Source organism: Lacerta agilis, chromosome 8 (genome assembly GCF_009819535.1).
Source record: "Lacerta agilis isolate rLacAgi1 chromosome 8, rLacAgi1.pri, whole genome shotgun sequence".
NCBI classification, from domain to species: Eukaryota; Metazoa; Chordata; class Lepidosauria; order Squamata; family Lacertidae; genus Lacerta; species Lacerta agilis.
The window spans coordinates 4,739,735-4,759,084 of record NC_046319.1 but is presented as its reverse complement, the minus strand read 5'-3'; the positions used below and the strand labels follow the sequence as shown (position 1 = coordinate 4,759,084).

The window sequence follows — 19,350 nt, the reverse complement described above, 5'->3', positions numbered from 1 at the left end:
ATACAGTAAATGGACAAAAGTACAAAGATTCACAAAATGTTTAGGGGTATGCTTACCCCTGCGTAACCCCCAGAAAAAAGCACCGAGTATACTCAAGATTGTAGGCAGACTCCCTTCTTTGCCTGTCTACTCAGAAGTAAAACTCACTGCACTAAATGAAATAAAATAAAAAAATTCCTTCCAGTAGCACCTTAGGGACCAACTCTCTAAGGTGCACACGAAAGCTCATACCAAGAACAAACTCTGTTGGTCTCTAAGGTGCTACTGGAAGGAATTTTTTATTTTATTTTGTTTGCACTACATGAGTTTTACTCTCAAGTAAACGTGTGGCTTAATTTCCCAAGAGCATAATGGAGTCCTTATTTGTCCACTAGCTGGGATGGAAAGGGAAGTCTGAAATAAAATACTTAAACCCTATACATAAACATATTAGCATATATGCAAATAAACCCTAAATGCAAATAAAGCATAACTTGCTGCTTTACACGTGGTGGAAACGAGTCGAAAGGACCCACCCGCAAAGGAAACATCTCAGCCGCTGATTGGTTGGCGGCGGAAATACGAGGGCAGACCGCGGCCGTCTACTCGGCGGTGATTGGTTGCGAGGACGAGGTAGTCCACGCCCTGCAGGCGGATTGCGTTAAGCTAGTCGTCCGCGCCGGCGCAACAGATTCATCCTGATTGGGGAAGAGTGGAAAGCGGCGCGGTGACGTCATACGCCAGAACGGTGCTAAGGCGGGAGGAAGACGCTCGTCGCCGGAGCTGCTTGTGAGGAGACACGATGAGCAAAGCACACCCGCCGGAGCTGAAGAAGTGAGTGCGGGAGCGCGGCAGGGGCGGCAGGTGGCGGCGGAGCCCGATGGGAAGGAGGCGAGAAAGAGCGCGGGGCGGCCGCCGTTAGTTCGCGAGCCGGCGCTTGGGCCTTCTCGCTCCCATCATGCACCGCACGACGCGCGTGTTTGTCATAGAGCTACGAAAAAATAGAGCAGCACGTGGTTTGGGACTGCCGTAGTTTTCCTCCTTGGGGAGAATTGATCATAGAACCAGAGGGAGGCCTGTCTTTCTGTCTGTCCTAATTTTTTCTCCATTGAGCTCAAGGTGGCTTTCATGGTGCCCTCCCCCATTTAATCCCCACAACAACCCCATGATGTAGGCTCGGCTGAGAGGCAGTGATGGCTCTAGGTCACTCAGGGAGCTTCATGTGTAATTCGAAGGTAGGTCTCCCGGGCCCTGGTTTGACACTTCACCATTGCACCACAATGGCTCTTTAAGAAGTTGCTGGGCTGCAACTCCAGTCACTCCAGCAATGCTGCCTGGGATTGTTGGGAGATGCAGTCCAACAGCATCGGAGGGGCAAACCACATTTGGCTGTCCGCATCCCCTGGCTTCATACAAGGAGTCCAACACAGGAGCAGCCTGGACAGGTGGTTCCCCAGACACTGTTTCCACACCTCTAGAGATGGAGAGCCTGCTTCACCCCCAAGTAGCTGTTGACTCCTGAGGCAAATTGTTATTGCTGTCAACGAGTTTCTGCTAAAGGCCCATCAAAATCCACTCTCCTGTGTCTTGAGCCCACTAGCTCTAGCTCTGACTTCGGAGGCAGTATAGGAGAGCAAGTCTTTGCCCTCTTTTGTGTGAGAGCCTTTCAGGTATTTGGAGAGTGTGTCCATTTCCCTTTTTCATCATCCTCATGGGAAGGGTCGTAGCTCAGTGGTAGAGCAACTGCTGTGCATGCAGAAGGAGCAGGATCTTGGCAGCTTCTCCAGGAAGGGCTGGGTGACATCCCTGTCTGAAGCCCTGGAGAGTTGCTGCCAGTCAGCGTAAGCCATACTGACCTAGATAGGCTAAGGGTCTGATTCAGCATGAGATGGCTTCCTATATTCCCCCAAAGTTAAGCAGTTTCTTCAACTTCTTTTTTATAGGGTTTGTTTTCCATGTCCCTTATCTCTTTTTCTTTTATTTCTATTTTTCTCTCTTTCTAAAGACATATAACTCACCCTTTCCCTGTGTTGAGATGAATTTGACTGCAGTGATGCTTAATTATTCACTCTTATTTAATTTTCAGATTTATGGACAAGAAGCTGTCGTGTAAGTTGAATGGCTATTTTTTTTTTTGTTTGTTTGCTGCATTTTGGGAGGAAAACTTTACTGGGACTCTTAATTTGTCTCTTGTCGTCTTAACTTGTGCGGAATGGCAGCCTGCACTCACTTCCCCCATTCTTTGCTTCTGTAGCAGTATCCCAAATGTTTAGTCAGGAAAGTGGCCTAGATTCCATGTGATGCACAACCAGCTGCCAAACAAACGTATGAAAGTGAGCAGTACATCTTTCCCCTGGTTTAAACTGGGTTCCACAATTGTGAGCAAGAAAGGATAAAGACAGACTACCTACATATCTGTCCATCTTAATTCCATAAATGTTGCCTTGGACATATCAAACGTAGAATCAATATAAAATACCAAGAGGAAGTAATCTAACCTGACTGTTCCTTACAGTGAAATTAAATGGTGGCCGGCATGTCCAAGGCATCTTAAGAGGATTTGATCCATTTATGAATCTTGTAATAGATGAGTGTGTTGAAATGGCACCAGGAGGACAACAGAACAACATAGGGATGGTGGTAAGTAGAAATTAATTAACCTTTTAAAAGTAGTTGAAACCGAAAAAGGCAACTAATGTCATCCAGCTTTTTGTTGTACTTGAGAATTTATCAAAAGCATTTTCTAGAAAAATGTCTTTGAGTTAGATTTTTTTTTAAAGATGCAGGAGTTCAACTATGTGGTTTTGCATTTTTGCCTGGTCAAACTATAATCCAAAATCTTGCAGTACTTTTAATTGTGTTTTATTGATTTTCAAAGCTTACAAAAGCTGCTGTAATAAAAAGAACAAGAATTAACAAACTAAAGAGGTAGACAAAATAAACCTCATAATTCCCCCAACCCACCCCCTTTCACGGAAGACTTCTGAATACTGTACCAGGATACTGCTCCAAAGGCATGTGTGCACTGAAGGCAGGCAATATCCATGTTCTTTTGTAAATGACACTTGTTCACAATAGAGTATACCAAAGCTTTACTCATACTTGGCAAAAAGTGGTACAATGGCTTTGGAACTCATACATCAAAGTAAGAATTTTAGGATCTGTTTGAAAGGCATCTTCTAGATGTCTAATCAAGCTGCATTTCTTCATGAAAATATCTTTTTAGCCCCAAAGATTTTACAGCACTTTTGGATCTTTGGCAACATCCTTTTCTTAAAATGAGGTCACCCAGAGCAGCCAGTGTGCGCAACACGATGACACAAGAACATTCCCCTAGCCACTTTTCATTTATGTCTTTTCTCCGCAGAAATACTTCCGAGGCTGCCATTGTATCGGATTGTGTTTCCAACTTTGATCTCATTTTTGTGTACTTAAGAGTTATGGGGAAAAGAAAGAGACCAATCTAACATAATATTAGAGGCAGTAATCCTGAATACAAGATACTGGAAACCAAAGAAGAGGAGTGGGCTCTTGTGCTCAAGTGAGAACAGGATGCTGGACCAGACGCTCATTGGCCTGATCCAGCAGGCCCTTACATTCTTAAGTGTAGCTGTGGATCTTTTTTAATTCTTGCAGAAGGCTCTCCTCTCCTCTGACTTCTCCATAACCCCTTGTTTTCTTGTCCCATGTTCCTGGGACAGCTGGTACCTTGACATTGGCCAAGGTGCATGGTTTCTGTCTAGACTCCCTTCAGATCTGCCTCTTTCCACATGAACCTGTCCAATCTGAGACGAGCCCTTTTTGGCTTTCTCTCCTCCCATTAGTTAACTGGGTAGCAACACATGAGATCAACTTTAGTGGTTGCGCTGCAGTTTCAGAACTGTCTCCCTAAGGAAGCTCACCTGGCACAGAGTTTGGCCTTTCAGTGCCAGGTGATGACTTGCCTTTTAGTTTTGGTATTTCCACTTAGAAGATTAAGCTGCTTTGGGTGATGTCCACTGTTAGTCATAATCATAAGTAGACCAATTATAATGAATAATTGAGTTGTCAGTGGGTCAAATCAAGAGTATGACTATTGTTTGTTATTGCCCTTTAAAAGGCTTTGCACAAATATTGTAGGAATAATAACAACAAAGCTTAAGCACTGACGTGTGGTGACTTTCTGCAGCTGGTGTCTTTCGTGATGTGGGAAACGGGTCCCTTTTGTGAGTCTGTAATATTCTTCCTTAAGCCGCTTGGCAGTATTTGGTTGGCGTTTTAACTTTCAGTGTTTTTATTTCTAGGTAATACGTGGAAACAGCATCATTATGCTAGAAGCTTTGGAACGAGTATAAACAAACCAGTGGAACCAGCAACAATGTGGACATATGTTTTTGTATTGTAGATTTTACAGGCATGACACATTCTTTGTGATTTTTTTTTAATAAACTGTTAAAATTGGATCAACTTACTCTACTTTTTTGAAAGTAAATTCAGGGTGGTTTGAAGTCTACATGGTTGACTCTCAGTGCATTAAAATGAGGGCTTCTTCTGTTTTCTTCCATGTAATTCTTTCATCTGATAAACAGAACGAATTGTCCTAGCATGTAGCAGTAATGCTCATCAGTTAAGGCACCCTACCCTTTTAGAAGAGACTGTACTAGAGCACATTGGGATAATGAAGATGAACCCATTACATACTTCCTTTTGCTGAGAGACTAAAAGAAATTGTCAGATCAATTGTCAGAATTCCTGAATACTAGCAAAAGGTCAGTGCACATAATTTTATAGAATGGTATTCAATGCTAGTTCTAGTAGACTCTAATGGACACAACTAACTTTGTGCTCTTCACCAGGCATGTTGTGACGTTATTGTGCCTGATGTGCAAACAGTGGGCAGCATAAGCAGTCTGAAATACATAGCATCAGATAAACTGGATCTATGCAGTAGGTGCATTTAAGATAATCAATTTCCTACTACTTTTAGTGAACTTAGATTGTGCTTAAAGCAGTCTTGCGCCTCATGGCAAAAGGTTGTCAACTGACCAACTGTAAGTAGCCACCTTTAGTAAGCAACTAAATAATACACAATCCCCTTTCTTGGGCTACATTTGTATTTTATATCAGACGCAGCTAAACATCAGAAATCTTGCTTTGTCTAGCAATAATATGGCTTGAGCTATCCATTATCACAGTGTATAAGATTGGGACTTATGTAAGGGAGATACGTAATTGGACAGTATGACAACACACAATTCGTGGGCATCAGTATACTGATGGGAAAATCGTAACAATTTCATTTAATGTCACCCCTCCTTTTCTTTCAGCTACTTGCTGTCAGTTGCTAATCCACCCCGGCCCAGCACCTGATGGCTCTTGCATGTTGCTAACAAAGTAAAATCCTGATTAAACCTGCATGGCTCAGACAGCTATTCTTTCACCCCACTGTGCCTCGTTGCTATCTTTTCCTGTAAATATAGTAAATGAGCTTTCAGTAGGTGATGCACCACATGGTCTGATACAGCTTGCTAAATCTTCAGATCCATTCTTTTTCTTCTCCTCTTCCCCCACCCCACCAAATACAGTACACCAACCTAGATTTCCTCCCCAGCCGTGTGTATTCTCCCTCAGAGTTCTGTTTTGAGTCTCTCGTGCAAATCTTCTTGATCAATCATGTCTGCCTTATCATACCAGCGATGGTAGGCTAAAAGAGCAGCATTCTTGGCTGCGATCGCACTCATTTCCATGGCACTTGCAGCCCATTCGATGCTGTTGAGGTAGTACATTCTGTCATGGAGAATGATAGGGGGGCATTTCTCTGGGGGGCTGTAGTGTGGGTAGGCAAGCCACGTCTTCATTTCAACAGAATCATAAGACGAGAAAAGCAAATTCAGTTGCTCCTTGGTGAGAGGCTGGGCTGAGAACACTTTCCAAACAGCGGGGCTCAGAAGCTGCTTTGTTTTATCTTCAACTGGAGAGACAATGCCAATACTATTGATAAACAACTTTGGGTGCTCCATTGTGAAAATGGCACTTAAAGAGAACTTCGAAGGATCCTGGTAGCCAAAGAAGGAGGTGTTAAGGCGCCCATGGACAAACGTTGCCACAGTCTGATGGTAGGGCTGGGAGAACTCCGGAATGGGTGGCTTGAAGTTGCGGAAAGTTATGTTGGCAATTTTACGCTGCAACGGGGTAGCAATCAGAATGATGTCGTATAGCTCTGACATTAATCCTGACGTAGAATTGTAGGTGACTTCATACAGCTTCGCAGTATCTCCTGGGAGACAAAGAAAGTACTTTTTAAAAAGCAACACTTTGTTTATTTAAAACATAATCAAGGGTAATCCGCCTGATGTAGCACTAGGCCAGTTTTCCAGCAATTTCAGGTGGCTTTGAAGAGGAAAAAAGTTGTACTTGCAACTACAAGTGGTCTTTCTGGCTTCTATTATCTACATCTACCAGCCAGTTTTGACTTCCCCTGTCCAAACCAATATATATCAACCAGCAGATTCTAGTGCAATTATTATTTTTTCTACTGCATCCCAAGTGTAAGAATGCTGTCGCAAGCTCACCTAAGCGTCCCCTTTTCAGCGTTTTCTCTTCCAGAGAGATGACAGTGCCAGAAATCAGTTGTGCTTTAGCAGCATAAAGAAGGCCAGTGCATACCAGTTTGTTGCCACCTTCAACTGACCAAAGTCCAGAATCGGCACCTGCCAAAGATACGGCACCTACCAGGGAGGCAAGAATAAAATTTCACACAAACTGCAGAACTGTACAACTAACTGAAGAAAAAAACATTTGAAGATTGTATAATATTAGAATATTTCTTTTTTTTATTATTTCTTTATCACCAGAAGATTCCAGAGTGGGGGAGAGGGTGTACAAAAATGTGAATAAAACTTTACACAACGTATAGCACACACACACACACACACACACAAATAGGTAACCTACAATAAACCATAATTTAAGGCAGACAAAAAAATGAGCAGGGGCAACCAGTCCTGTTTTGCCGCCTGAGGCAACATGGGAAGGTGCCACCACCACCAAGGCCTCGCTTGCTGAGGTTGCACAGGGGCTTCCAGTGAAGTCTTGTCAGAAGCCGCTGCTGCTGCTCCTTGCTTCCCTGGCAGGGGCGGACAGGATACCTTCAGGGGTTTTGCTGCCCAAGGGACTCTGCCACCCAAGGCGGCTGCCTCAGCCCACCTCACGGGCACGCAGGCACTGTATAGATGTCCTTGGGGAAAACAAAATGTAGCAGGCCCAATCAGAGAGAGTAACTTATAGGGCAGCCTTCCTGGGTCTCATGCCCTCGGGATGACAACTTCCCATCATCCCTGACCGTGGTCCATGCTGTCTGGGGTGGATGGGAGTTGCACCAGGCTTGTGAAGGCCGGCTTAGAGAGTGTCAGTCATATCCCACGTTTGGGAGGGCAGAAGACAGGATTGTAGAAAGGTGTGTGTATTTAACCTAAAACCAGAATGACTAACAAGGCCTTGTGTCTTATCGGGCCTCTGGTCCTACTCACAGGACTCCTGCTGAATTCTCTTGTCATTCGTGCTTTTGACACCAAGACGCCACAGCAGGCAGGCTGGTTCGCAAGCAAAACTTCTGCTCACAGAGCCCCCAGTTGCCATGCAAATCACCTCATGTACTTTGAGCATGTTTGCAGCAGGTCTGTTCTTGACTCGGATAGTGAGACAGACAGATACCATATTTTTCTGTGTATAACACGCACCCGTGTGTAACACAACCTCTATTTTTGGGGACTCCAAATAAAGAAATCCCCCATATGCACTATCCGTGTATAAGATGACCCTCAGTTTTAAACTTGAAAAAATAGGGGGGGTATAGTTTTATACATGGAAAAATATGGTACCAGAAAGTGAATTTTGTCAGTGAGATCATCATTCAAATATCCCCTTCATGCAGATTATTCCAGGCAGCAAAATGCCTTTTATTTGGTGGTGGCCACCAGGAAGAGGAATTTGGATATTTTTTTATTTAAAAAACTGCAGAAGTGCCCCTGTGAGAGTCTGGCCCTCCAGCACCTTTCAGTGACATATCTAAAGGCTGTGCTTTGTGGACATATTGAGTTATTGTAATCTATCCCTGAATATAAGAAGAGCCTGCTGGATCAGGCCACAAGCCCATCTAGTCCAGCATCTTGTTCTCAAAGTGGCCTGTGAGAAACCCACAAGCAGGAAAGAGTGCAAGAGCCCTCTCCCCTCCTATGGCCTCCAGGAGGGGGCATTCAGAAGCATTGCTGCCTCCAATTGTGGAAGCAGAGCACAGCCAACATGCCAAGGAGCCATCGGTAGCCCTCTCCTCTAGGAATTTGTCTAATTCTCTCTTAAAGCCATCCAAATTGGTGGCCATCCCTGCCTCCTGTGGGAGCGAGTTCCACTGGCTAACCATGCCCTGCATGAGGAAGTCCTTTCAGGACAGATAAAAGAACATCGAGCTTCATTGGGTGTACACAAGTTCTAGCATTATGAAAGAGGGAGAAAAACTTTTCTCGGTCCACTTTCTCTGTGCCCTGCATAATCTTGTTAACTATAAAGTCCCCAAACGCTGGAACCGGGAGTCGCTCTAACCCCTTGATCATTTTGGTTGGCCTTTTCTCAACACCTCTTCCAAGTCTACAATATCCTTTTTGGGGTGAGGTGACCAGAATTGCAAATGCAGACCCACCACATGGGTTTGTATAACAGCATTATGAAAACCAGCAGGTTTTATTTTCAATTCCTTGAACCTTCCAAGATATGGCAAGATACAAATCTGCAAACAAGCATTGCCACTTACCCACAAAGCTATTGATGTTGGCACCTTGTCCATAGTTGACTCTCATAACTGGAGTCACCATCTCATTGATGAACTTCTGAGAGAAGCTGGTCTTCTGCAAGGCTTCATCAATGGTAACATTCAGCATCTGAACGAAGTCAGTCCCGCCGAGAGCATGAAATAAACCCTCGTTGCTACTGAAGGCATAGTCGTAAACCTGATACCGATAGATCCTTTGTGCAAAAGGGGGGAAAGAATTAAGATATGAGAAAGTAAAGACTGTGCAGGAGGAAGACAGAATTAGTGACTAGTATTAGTATTAGTTAGTGATTAGTATTAGTATCACCTTCACCTTTATTGTTTTTGATAAGACTTTACTTATATTGGGTGGGGTCCTTTCAGAAGCTTTGTGTTGTTCTCAAACAGAAAATAAATTGAAGTTCATTATTGCTTTGCTGAGTGCTACCAGTATGCACAACCTCTTAAGAATACTGACCCTAATTCAGTTGAAACTTATTCCAATGCACAGGACTGTGCAGTGTTGATAGGACAGGTTTTTTCTTTCTCTCCCCACCGTGTAAAGGTAAAGGGACCCCTGATCATTAGGTCCAGTCGTGGACGACTCTGATTGGGCCATTCCATTGTCACGGGTGGGACACTTGGACCATGTTTTCTGGTATTCACACGTGTAACAATGTAAATATACAAAAAAATTAACAACCAAAATTCAAACTATGTTCTTAATAAGATACTGAACATTTTTACTAATTTTTTATTATTTTTATGGATATTTTTGACCATTTTATTAAAAGTTAAAAGTATTGTCACGGGTGGGACAAAAAAAGGACATGGAGCTTGAGATAAGTTTGATTTAAGGAAAAACTCTGTGAGTTGAGATGTGAATCAATGATAAACTCAGCATATCTGTTTAAATCAATGTTTATTGGTTACAACTATGCAATCAGAAATTAAGTTTAAGAAATTTAACGATACAAAATTAAGGAAAAATGCTCTCACAGGTGGGACAATCATCAGAAAACTTTTAACTTGAACACTTCTGTGAAGACTACGTGGGTGGACTTTTGAAAAGAAGGTCCATAAACTAAACTTCTTTTGTCTTTAGCTTTAAAAAAATGGTTAGACTGCACGTTTCGAATCTTCCTCACCCAAGTCCAGCGCTCATCTAGCATTCTTATCAGGATCATTTTTCATGGAATGGCCCGGTTGCAGCGCTCATCTCGTATTACTGACCGAGGGAGCCGGCGTACAGCTTCCGGGTCATGTGGCCAGCATGACTAAGCCGCTTCTGGCGAAACCAGAGCAGCACACGGAAACGCCATTTACCTTCCTGCCGGAGCGGTACCTATTTATCTACTTGAATTTTGACGTGCTTTCAAACTGATTGTAAATAGCAAATAAAAAAGGGTCCTAATAATGCTGATGCGCACTGGCTTAATGAGACAGAAAATACTGCCAGTGAATCGAGGTTTAAGGGAGAGCATATTTTAACAGGCCTGGAGTAAAGCAATTGATTCCTTACATATATAGTTTCTTCTTTGTAGGCTTCTTCCATTTGGGGGCCCCAGGTAAAGATAGACTTCACTGTGCACCTGATCTTGTATCTAACTGCCTTGCTGGATACTCAGGTGGTTATAGTCATTTTGCAAACTTGTTCTTCTGCTTGCTGCTGAAGCTTTGATATGGTATCAGAGAGTGGCTGGGAAAACCAGCTCGACAAGTCCATAGTCTAGAGTGCATAGGGGGCGGAGGGCAGGCAGTATCCTTTACATTTGTGTAATCAATAAATCCTCTTGATCACAGGATAAATCTATGAGATGACATTCCTAGCTTTGGTAGCTAACAGGGTCACTGAGAATTTGTGCACCATGTCATACTTGGTACTTATTATTATTATTATTATTATTATTATTATTATTATTATTATTACGTTCACTGGTTGCTCATGAGAAATCAGCCAAACGCAGAACTTCTAAAACTAAGTTCTTTATTGTGCAGATATTTACAGTGGGGCAAAAGTTCAAACGTCCATCTCATCCCTCTGCAGAGTCCGGGAATGAACCCTTCCAGTTCTTTGTCCAGCAAAAGAGGCGCGGGATCCTGAACCCCCGCCTCCCCCTTCCATGTCTTTCCTGTCTGCGAACTCGAGGCGTGGGAAACTGTCCCTGTTCCCCGCTTCCCCCTTGGTGCTCAGGCTCTGCGATCTCTTCACAGCCCCTGCACCGACTTCCTGCCTCTAACTCCCCCTCTCCACTGGAGGAATGGTCGCTTCCTGCTGAGGAGGGGGATGACGAACTGGTGAACAAAGGGGGTGGTTCCCTGTACTGCAGGCTCTCCCGGGATGCTACCTGTCGTGGGGAGGGGGGTTTCCTGACAATTATTATTATTATTATTTTATTAAAAGGTGGGCAACATCCAACTTCCTAGCCAGAATGCAGTAAAACCATCCCAGTTTGGGGTTAAGTCAGCCTTTGCCAGTCTGGTGCCTTCCAGGTGTTTCAAAAGTATTGGCAAGGGCTGGGGCCCCACAGGTGTCAGAGAAAGGTGCAGTGGCTATAGGGTTGGTGGGGAGGGGGCCTGCATTGAGAAAGGCAGCCTTACCTCATAAATTTGTCCAGCACTTCCTCTACCCACATGTACATCCGCACAGGATTCAGTCCGTAGTGCCAGAGGAGCTTGAGAAAATTCCAAATGTACCAGCTGCTCTCCTCAAAGACAAACTCATCTCCATTGTAGATGCCCAAAAGGCCACCATGACCTTGATGGGCGGAAAGACCTGCAGGTTTGAAAGCAAAGCCTGTGAACTGGGAGAAAGTCTAAGTTGACATTGGGGCAGCAGGGTGAGAACTCAGCATCCGTTTGAGATTGGGTGGGTGATGGATGGGTGCAAACAGGCCTCTCTGTCAGATACAGTATTTGGTAGGAACCCGTATTTTAAGATTTGAACTCCAGCAAGTCTGCTGTTCACTTGTGTATTTTCCGGAAATCTTGAGAGGGTGGGAAATGTTCATTTCCTTTCTGGTATGTAACTACAGTCGTACCTTGGAAGTTGAACGGAATCCATTCCGGAAGTCCGTTCGACTTCCAAAATGTTCGGAAACCAAGGCACGGCTCCTGCAGCCAATCGGAAGCTGCGGAAGCCCCGTCGGACGCTTGGCTTCCAAATAACGTTTGCAAACCGCAACACTCACTTCCAGGTTTGCGGCGTTCTGGAGCCAAAACGTCCAAGTACCAAGGCATTCAGGATCCAAGGTACGACTGTGTCCAGGGCGGCTGTCTACCAGCTCCATCTGGTACGCAGGCTGAGACCCTACCTGCCCCTAGACTGTCTCGCCAGAGTGGTGCATGCTCTAGTTATCTCCCTCTTGGACTACTGCAATCCACTTTATGTGGGGCTACCTTTGAAGGTGACCCGGAAACTGCAATTAATCCAGAATGAGGCAGCTAGACTGGTGACTGGGACACCAGTCCTGAGAGAGCTACATTGGCTCCCAATACGTTTCCGAGCACAATTCAAAGTGTTGGTGCTGACCTTTAAAGCCCTAAATGGCCTCGGTCCTGTATACCTGAAGGAGCGTCTCCACCCCCATCATTCAGCCCGGACACTGAGATCCAGCGCCGAGGGCCTTTTGGCGGTTCCCTCACTGCGAGAAGCAAAGCTACAGGGAACCAGGCAGAGGGCCTTCTTGGTAGTGGCACCTGCCCTGTGGAACACCCTCCCAGCAGAGGTCAAAGAGATAAATAACTATCTGACATTCAGAAAATACCTGAAGGCAGCCCTGTTTAGGGAAGTTTTTAACCTGTGATATTTTAATGTATTTTAATATCTGTTGGAGGCCACCCAGAGTGGCTGGGGGGACCCAGCCAGATGGGCAGGGTACAAATAATAAATTATTATTATTATTACTGTATTGCAGAACTTGTCACACTTTACGTAGATGTGATTCAGATTTCATAAAACCAGTGTTTTAAAACAACAGCACTGGTTGCCGGTTCATTTCCGGGCCGAAATCAAGGTGCTCACATGAGTGTTTAAAGGCCTAAACTACTCACTAAACAACCCCAGGTAAATGAAAGACTGCCTCCTTCCCTACAGACACACTTGGGTGCTAAGAATGGCATAGGGTGACTTCTTGGGGGATGCAGTCCAGGAAAGGGCCTTTTCTGTGGTGGAGAGAAGACAACTTCATTATACAGCTTCTGGCAAGTGTGGAAGACACACCTCTTTACACTGGCTTATGACACCTGAGATGTACCCGTCTTATTTTTGTGATTGTGGCTTACAGCTTACATTTTGAGAGGAAGTAAAGCAGCAATAACCAGATGTTGTCGTTGACACACGAACACACACACACAGTGCAAATGCCCCTCCTATTTCCTCCAAAGAGGTATTAATTATAGCAACCTTCCCAGACATTGGGCTCTCCAGATGTTTTAGACTATAACTGGCCGGATCAGATAGGAATTTTATTCCAAAGCATCTGGTGGGCCGGGAAGGCTGCATTGTAGCAAGCATGGGTGTGAAAAGGAACCAAAACAGTTTCCACTGGCATAAGAACAAAGGAGCAGGGATGAAACCTGCTCCTAGGGAAAAGAAGGTGTCCATACCTAGCTCTTTCACAAAATGTTTCATGTGCAGGTTAAGGGGGTGGATGATTGCTCCTCCTGCTTCATAGTATTTCCCTTCCACATTGATAGTAGCCGCACGGCCTCCGACTTCTCCTCTTTCAAAGACATCAATCTGGATGTCTTTGCCAAACTTCTGGCGCAGGAAATAGGCTGCAGATGTGCCCCCGACGCCAGCTCCAATCACACCTGGAATTAAGGTAATTTTCCTGTATTTAATTCCTTTCAACAGAACTCAGAATAAGGTAACCAGCATAAGATTCTCTCGGAAGGTGGTGGACTCTCCTTCATGGGAGTTTTTTTATGCAGAGCTTGGAGGGCCATCTGTCATGGATGCTTCAGTCGAGTTTCCTGCAATGCATGGGGCTGGACTAGATGACCCTCGGGGACCCTTCCTCCTCTACAATTCTGCTGGATCAGGCCCAAGGGATGTGTTTATGGAAGCAAGGGCACAGTGGCCTGAAAGAGTTTTGGAACCACTTAAATAAACTGTAATGAGCAACGGAAGTCCAGGCAGAGGCTTAATACAGTGGTACCTTGGTTTGCGAACAGTCTGGTTTGCATACGTTTTGGATTACAAACACATCAAACCCAGAAGTGTGTGTCCCGGTTTGTGGACTTTTTTTTGGATTACAACCCATTTTTTTTGGATTACGGACTTTTTTTTTAAAGGCCCCATTGGCGAAAGTGCGCCTTGGGTTACAACCTGTTTTGGTTTACGAACGGACCTCCGGAACGGATTAAAAGGTCTCTGGCAACAGTTTGTTTTTAAAAATTTACTGGATATTTCACGGAAAAAGTAGATCTAGATTAAATAGCAGGGGGAGGGGTCAGACTGGCATTTTGATGCCAAGGGTGATTACTGTGAAAAACTTGCATGCCATTTAGGGGCATCACCAATCTACCATAAAGGTATGTCCCAGGAGTTCCTGAGAATAATAATAATAATAATAATAATAATAATAATAATAATAATAATAATAATAATAATTTATTTATACCCCGCCCATCTGACTGGGTTTCCTCAGTCATTCTGGGCGGCTCCCAGCAGAATATTAAAAACACGATAAAACATCAAACATTAAAAACTTCCTGATACAGGGTTGCCTTCAGATGTCTTCTAAAAGTCAGATAGTTGTTTATTTCCTTGACATCTGAGGGGAGGGCTTTTCACAGGGTGGGCGCCACTACCAAAAGGCCCTCTGCCTGGTTCCCGTAGCTTCACTTCTTGCAGAAGGCCCTCGGAGCTGGACCTCAGTGTTTGGGCTGAACAATGTGGGTGGAGACACTCCTTCAGGTATACTGAGAGCTGAAACCTTTCCGTTGATCATCCCATAGATTTCGTAAACAAAGCTGGAGTGAACTTGGAATGGGGTGTTTGAGTAATTTGGTCATGTGTTGACCAAACCATTGTCCAGATTTGGATACTTGTGGGCAGTTCCACCATAGATGGAAGAGGGTGCCTCTTTCTCCACAGCCCTTCCAACTGGAGGAGGAGACTGCAATGTCATGTGGGCAATCTGCACTGCTGTGCACTGGTGTATGACTTCCATTCAACACTTGCTCACATAAGCTGAGAATGACCCATATGGTTTAGAGGACCAATGGTACAGAACATTCAGAATCCTAGAGTTGGAAGAGACCACAAGGGCCATCCAGTCCAACCCCCTGCCAAGCAGGAAACACCATCCAAGCATTCCTGACAGATGGCTGTCAAGCCTCCGCTTAAAGACCTCCAAAGAAGGAGACTCCACCACACTCCTTGGTAGCAAATTCCACTGTCAAACAGCTCTTACTGTCAGGAAGTTCTTCCTAATGTTTAGGTGGAATCTTCTTTCTTGTAGTTTGAATCCATTGCTCCGTGTCCGCTTCTCTGGAGCAGCAGAAAACAACCTTTCTCTCTCCTCTATATGACATCCTTTTATATATTTGAACATGGCTATCATATCACCCCTTAACCTTCTCTTCTCCAGGCTAAACATACCCAGCTCCCTAAGCCGTTCCTCATAAGGCATCGTTTCCAGGCCTTGGACCATTTTGGTTGCCCTCCTCTGGACACCTTCCAGCTTGTCAGTATCCTTCTTGAACTGTGGTGCCCAGAACTGGACACAGTATTCCAGGTGAGGTCTGACCAGAGCGGAATACAGTGGTACTATTACTTCCCTTGATCTAGATGCTATACTCCTATTGATGCAGCCCAGAATTGCATTGGCTTTTGTGCAGGTCTTTCTCACATATAAGTTGTCGAACTGGTGTAAGGAGTTTGGTGTAAGCATTTTCTAAAGGAAAAACTGGACTAGCTTGTTTCGAAAAGCCACCTGTGGGTTTCCAACTAGGGTCAGCACATGTTTCACAGGTCCATGAGTCAATGGCGCGCAGAAACTCATGTCCTAATAGGGCTGGCAGAATTTTGTGTGGCAAAGCATTATTTGCTTCAAGGCGATTTTATCTTTGCACCTAATTGAAAGTTCATGTGAAATGCATGTCTACACTAGCTCATGGTTATTGAGAAGTGAGTTTCCTCAAAGGATGAACTCCCAAGTACGTGATGCCAGTCTTAGGAGGAGGGGTGGCAAGAAAAGCCCACTTCCCTGTTTTCTGCTGGTTGCCATGGCCCAGTAAAAAGGCCTCCCCTGCCCATGTAAGGATACTAGAATTTTAAAGGTGGTATTTTGTCTGCATTAATGAGATGCTGAAACGATGTATGCTGAATGCCATAAGATTTGCATGGATGTGAAAATTCACCCTACAGAGCTTTTCCTATCACGATGGGGCACAGGGCGGAGAATTTGCATCTGCTTGAAGTTCTCAGCAAGATCTACCGGTATCTCAGGATCTCAAACTCAGTTTCCAAACTTTGTTGTTGTTGTTCAGTCGTTCAGTCGTGTCTGACTCTTCGTGACCCCATGGACCAGAGCACGCCAGGCACGCCTATCCTTCACTGCCTCCCGCAGTCTGGCAAAACTCATGTTAGTAGCTTCGAGAGCACTGTCCAACCATCTCATCCTCTGTCGTCCCCTTCTCCTTGTGCCCTCCATTTCCCCCAACATCAGGGTCTTTTCCAGGGAGTCTTCTCTTCTCATGAGGTGGCCAAAGTACTGGAGCCTCAACTTCAGGATCTGTCCTTCCAATGGGCACTCAAGGCTGATTTCTTTGAGAATGGATAGGTTTGATCTTCTTGCAGTCCATAAGTTTCCAAACTTAGCTGACTCAAAGGACGAATGTGTGACTAGGGAGCCAGCCCCTTTAGATATTATCTTCGAAATGAATGGAAGACTCTGTTATATCTCATCGTTGTCAAAATCCGTGTGGGGAAACACCAACTTCAAAAACAAAACAATGACTATCGCAATCAAGATCATAAAGGCAATATGCAGAGCGCCCTTCCCCTCCATGTGTGTAGCACTCTGGAAGCTGAGCGCTCTGCACATGCTTAAGGGCACCTTTGCATAAATGCATGAGTGTGCGCGTAGGTGCAATTGCAAATATGTGTGTGTTTGCCCTGAAGCACCTTGCCGAAAAGTAACGAGGCGGCAGAGGGACCCCTCCCCCCCTTTCTTTCCTCCGGCCTCCCTCCTGCTCTGGCCCCAGCCACCCTCCGCGACTGACTCCCTACCTATCCTGGAGGGCGGGTGGCGCAGCTCCTGGTTCCCCCGCGCGACTCCCTGCCACAGGGCGGCCAGGAGCGGCAGGGCGCGGAGCAGGCAGCGAACGGGCGCCCTCTCGGCCATGGCGGCGGCGGCGTCTGCTGCTCGGGAAAGAGGAAGCGGAGAGGGAGGGACTCTCCTGCACCCGCGCCCCGCCCCGCAGCCTCTGGGGGGCGGCGGCGGAAACGGGAGGCCGCGTCGGGAGGGAGGCGGGGCGGCGCGGCGCGAGAAGGGTAGACTGCTGCTGCGCCTGGAGGATTCCTCTTGCAACGCCCGCAAAGAAAGCCTGAAAGGGGTGGCTCCCTCCCGCCAAGCTTCTGCTCTTCACGGGTAGACTGCCTCTGGGCGAGGAGCTTCATCTCGGCTGGCTGCTGTCATCACGCTTGGAGCGCCTGCTGTGGCGCATCTAGTCCAGCCTCCTGTTCTCTCAGTTGGCCAAGTACCCGCAAGGACCTAGGGATCTAGGTAGACTGCCTCTGGGTCCGGAGGCTCCATACGGAAAGCCTGGATGCTGGATCGGGGCCCAGCCAGATGCCCCCAAGCCAGGGAAACCCCGCAAGCAGCATTCGAGAGCAACTCTTCTGAATCTCCCCTCCTGGGATTCAGACCCTGGAGGCACAGCACAGCCGCCGGGGCGAAGAGCCTCCACCAACTGGTCTATTCCTCTTTCATAGCCATCCAAGTTGGTGGCCATCGGCGCCGCCTCCTGCGGAAGCGAGTTCCCTAGATCAACGGTGCGCTTGCTGCGTCAAAGACCTTCTTTTAGCTGTCCTGAACCTTCCAGCATTAAGCTTCATTGCATGCCCATGAGAAAAAGGGAGAGAAACTTTACTCTAGCTGCTTTTTACATGTTGCGTTTAATTTTATACGCTTCTACCGTTTGATCTCTTACTTGACTTTCTTCCTAGTGGAGTTGCTCCATCCCTTTGACCGTTTTGGTTGCCGTTTTCCAAACCCTTTCCCAGCTATATCCTTTTTCAGATTGGGGGGGACCAGAACTGCACAACTTATCTCCCCTGGGTTTGATGAAATGGAGAGACACACATATTGGGGACATCTCAGTTGAACTTATCCTTTGTGCTCAAGGCGCCATTCTTGGCTTGCCCTCCTTCCCCATCCTTTTTACCCACACAACAACCCTATAGCCTGGCTAGACTGAAACTTAGCAACTAGCCCCAAGTCCCCCCCCCCCCCGCCCTGAACTTGATGGCTGAATGCAGATTTGAAGCTCCGTATCGCCAATTCTTCTTCAACCCCACTAGACCCCACTTCTGCATAGGATTGCAGCCCTTGGCACATTTTGAAAATTTAAAATATTTAGTGTGTGCTTGCAATGGAGATTGCTGTAATATATTAAACTACTCCGCATACTCAGTGAAAACAAGTTTGAATAAGATGAACCATAATGGCTATTAGTAATGTTAACTGTTGTAGGTTCTACTAATCCTATGTACAGGCAGTCAATGAAACCCTACTGAACTGAAGGGGGGAAACTTAGTGATTTCAGAATATTCTGGGTATTCTTAGAATTTTAAGATTTATTTCCTTTGGGTGCTACTCAGAGTTTCCTTGTACTAGTTTTATTTTCTGTGCTCGTTTCATGCTGTTTTTAAAAAGTGTACAGTATTGGATTTTATGCAGGTCTTAATTTCATAGTCTTTTACCTTGCTTTGCATTCCTTTGTTTTGATTGTCAGTGGAAGCTGCACAAAGAGCTTATGCTACTGGATTTGCATATACAGTACTGTATACATTTTGAAAATAATCAAGGAACCAGATAAACAATGTTTTCCTCATTTGGGGGGGGGCGAGAGTCGAGACCCCCCTGGATCTTACTCCAAATGTAGGATTGCAGATGTCTGCTCTGAAGTCAGTCCCATTTAATTCAGTGGGGTTTATTCCCAGGTACAATTGAACGCACTATTCAGACACAGGCTCATGCTCAGAAGGATTAGCATTGGCAAGAGAGTGGCTGGTGTCCATTGCCATTTTTTTCACCGTTCCTTTGCATACCTGTGATTTGTTGTTAAATGTTTTGCTTCCTAACATCTATTTCCCAGCCGTCTTCTCGTCAGCGCCGCTGGTGTAGTGGTATCATGCAAGATTCCCATTCTTGCGACCCGGGTTCGATTCCCGGGCGGCGCAAGAGTATTTTGCGTAAAAAAAAAACACCCCAAAAACTAACAACCACCACAACTAATCAAAGCAATTTTATTATTCAGTACACCACTAGTGCGGGGGGGGGAGATTTTTTGTTTTGTTTGTAAAGTTGATGTGAAGCCGGATTTGCGCGCGCGCGCCTGAGGGTTAAGCTTTC

General features: G+C 45.5%; 2 protein-coding genes and 1 non-coding gene across 3 annotated transcripts; 2 read left to right on the top strand and 1 right to left on the bottom strand.

Annotated features, from left to right (window-relative positions):
- The first annotated feature begins 678 nt into the window (after nucleotides 1–678).
- SNRPG (small nuclear ribonucleoprotein polypeptide G) lies at nucleotides 679–4,425 on the top strand. Its single transcript, XM_033159135.1, has 4 exons — nucleotides 679–813; nucleotides 2,066–2,088; nucleotides 2,495–2,619; nucleotides 4,263–4,425. The coding sequence occupies exons 1-4, from the start codon at nucleotides 782–784 to the stop codon at nucleotides 4,311–4,313; spliced, it is 231 nt and encodes a 76-aa protein (XP_033015026.1). The 5' UTR covers nucleotides 679–781; the 3' UTR covers nucleotides 4,314–4,425.
- Nucleotides 4,426–5,054: 629 nt separating this feature from the next.
- PCYOX1 (prenylcysteine oxidase 1) lies at nucleotides 5,055–17,143 on the bottom strand. The gene is made up of 6 exons (XM_033159134.1): nucleotides 17,004–17,143; nucleotides 13,370–13,576; nucleotides 11,363–11,537; nucleotides 8,765–8,976; nucleotides 6,531–6,686; nucleotides 5,055–6,235 (listed from the first exon to the last, which is right to left on the bottom strand). The coding sequence occupies exons 1-6, from the start codon at nucleotides 17,116–17,118 to the stop codon at nucleotides 5,586–5,588; spliced, it is 1,515 nt and encodes a 504-aa protein (XP_033015025.1). The 5' UTR covers nucleotides 17,119–17,143; the 3' UTR covers nucleotides 5,055–5,585.
- A 1,964-nt stretch (nucleotides 17,144–19,107) lies between these two features.
- TRNAG-CCC lies at nucleotides 19,108–19,178 on the top strand. The gene has a single exon. It is a non-coding gene; the product is annotated as a tRNA-Gly (tRNA).
- Nucleotides 19,179–19,350: the final 172 nt, after the last annotated feature.

What these genes read in the sequence shown, in the direction of transcription:
- SNRPG (XM_033159135.1), top strand. Translation starts at nt 782, where the DNA reads ATGAGCAAAGCACACCCGCCGGAGCTGAAGAA. An exon ending in CACCCGCCGGAGCTGAAGAA is followed by an intron (nt 814 to 2,065) that starts GTGAGTGCGGGA and finishes TTTAATTTTCAG; the next exon opens with ATTTATGGACAAGAAGCTGT. An exon ending in AGAACAACATAGGGATGGTG is followed by an intron (nt 2,620 to 4,262) that starts GTAAGTAGAAAT and finishes TTTTATTTCTAG; the next exon opens with GTAATACGTGGAAACAGCAT.
- PCYOX1 (XM_033159134.1), bottom strand. Translation starts at nt 17,118, where the DNA reads ATGGCCGAGAGGGCGCCCGTTCGCTGCCTGCTCCGCGCCCTGCCGCTC. An exon ending in CCACCCGCCCTCCAGGATAG is followed by an intron (nt 13,577 to 17,003) that starts GTAGGGAGTCAG and finishes CCTTAATTCCAG; the next exon opens with GTGTGATTGGAGCTGGCGTC. An exon ending in GTGCTGGACAAATTTATGAG is followed by an intron (nt 8,977 to 11,362) that starts GTAAGGCTGCCT and finishes TTTTGCACAAAG; the next exon opens with GATCTATCGGTATCAGGTTT.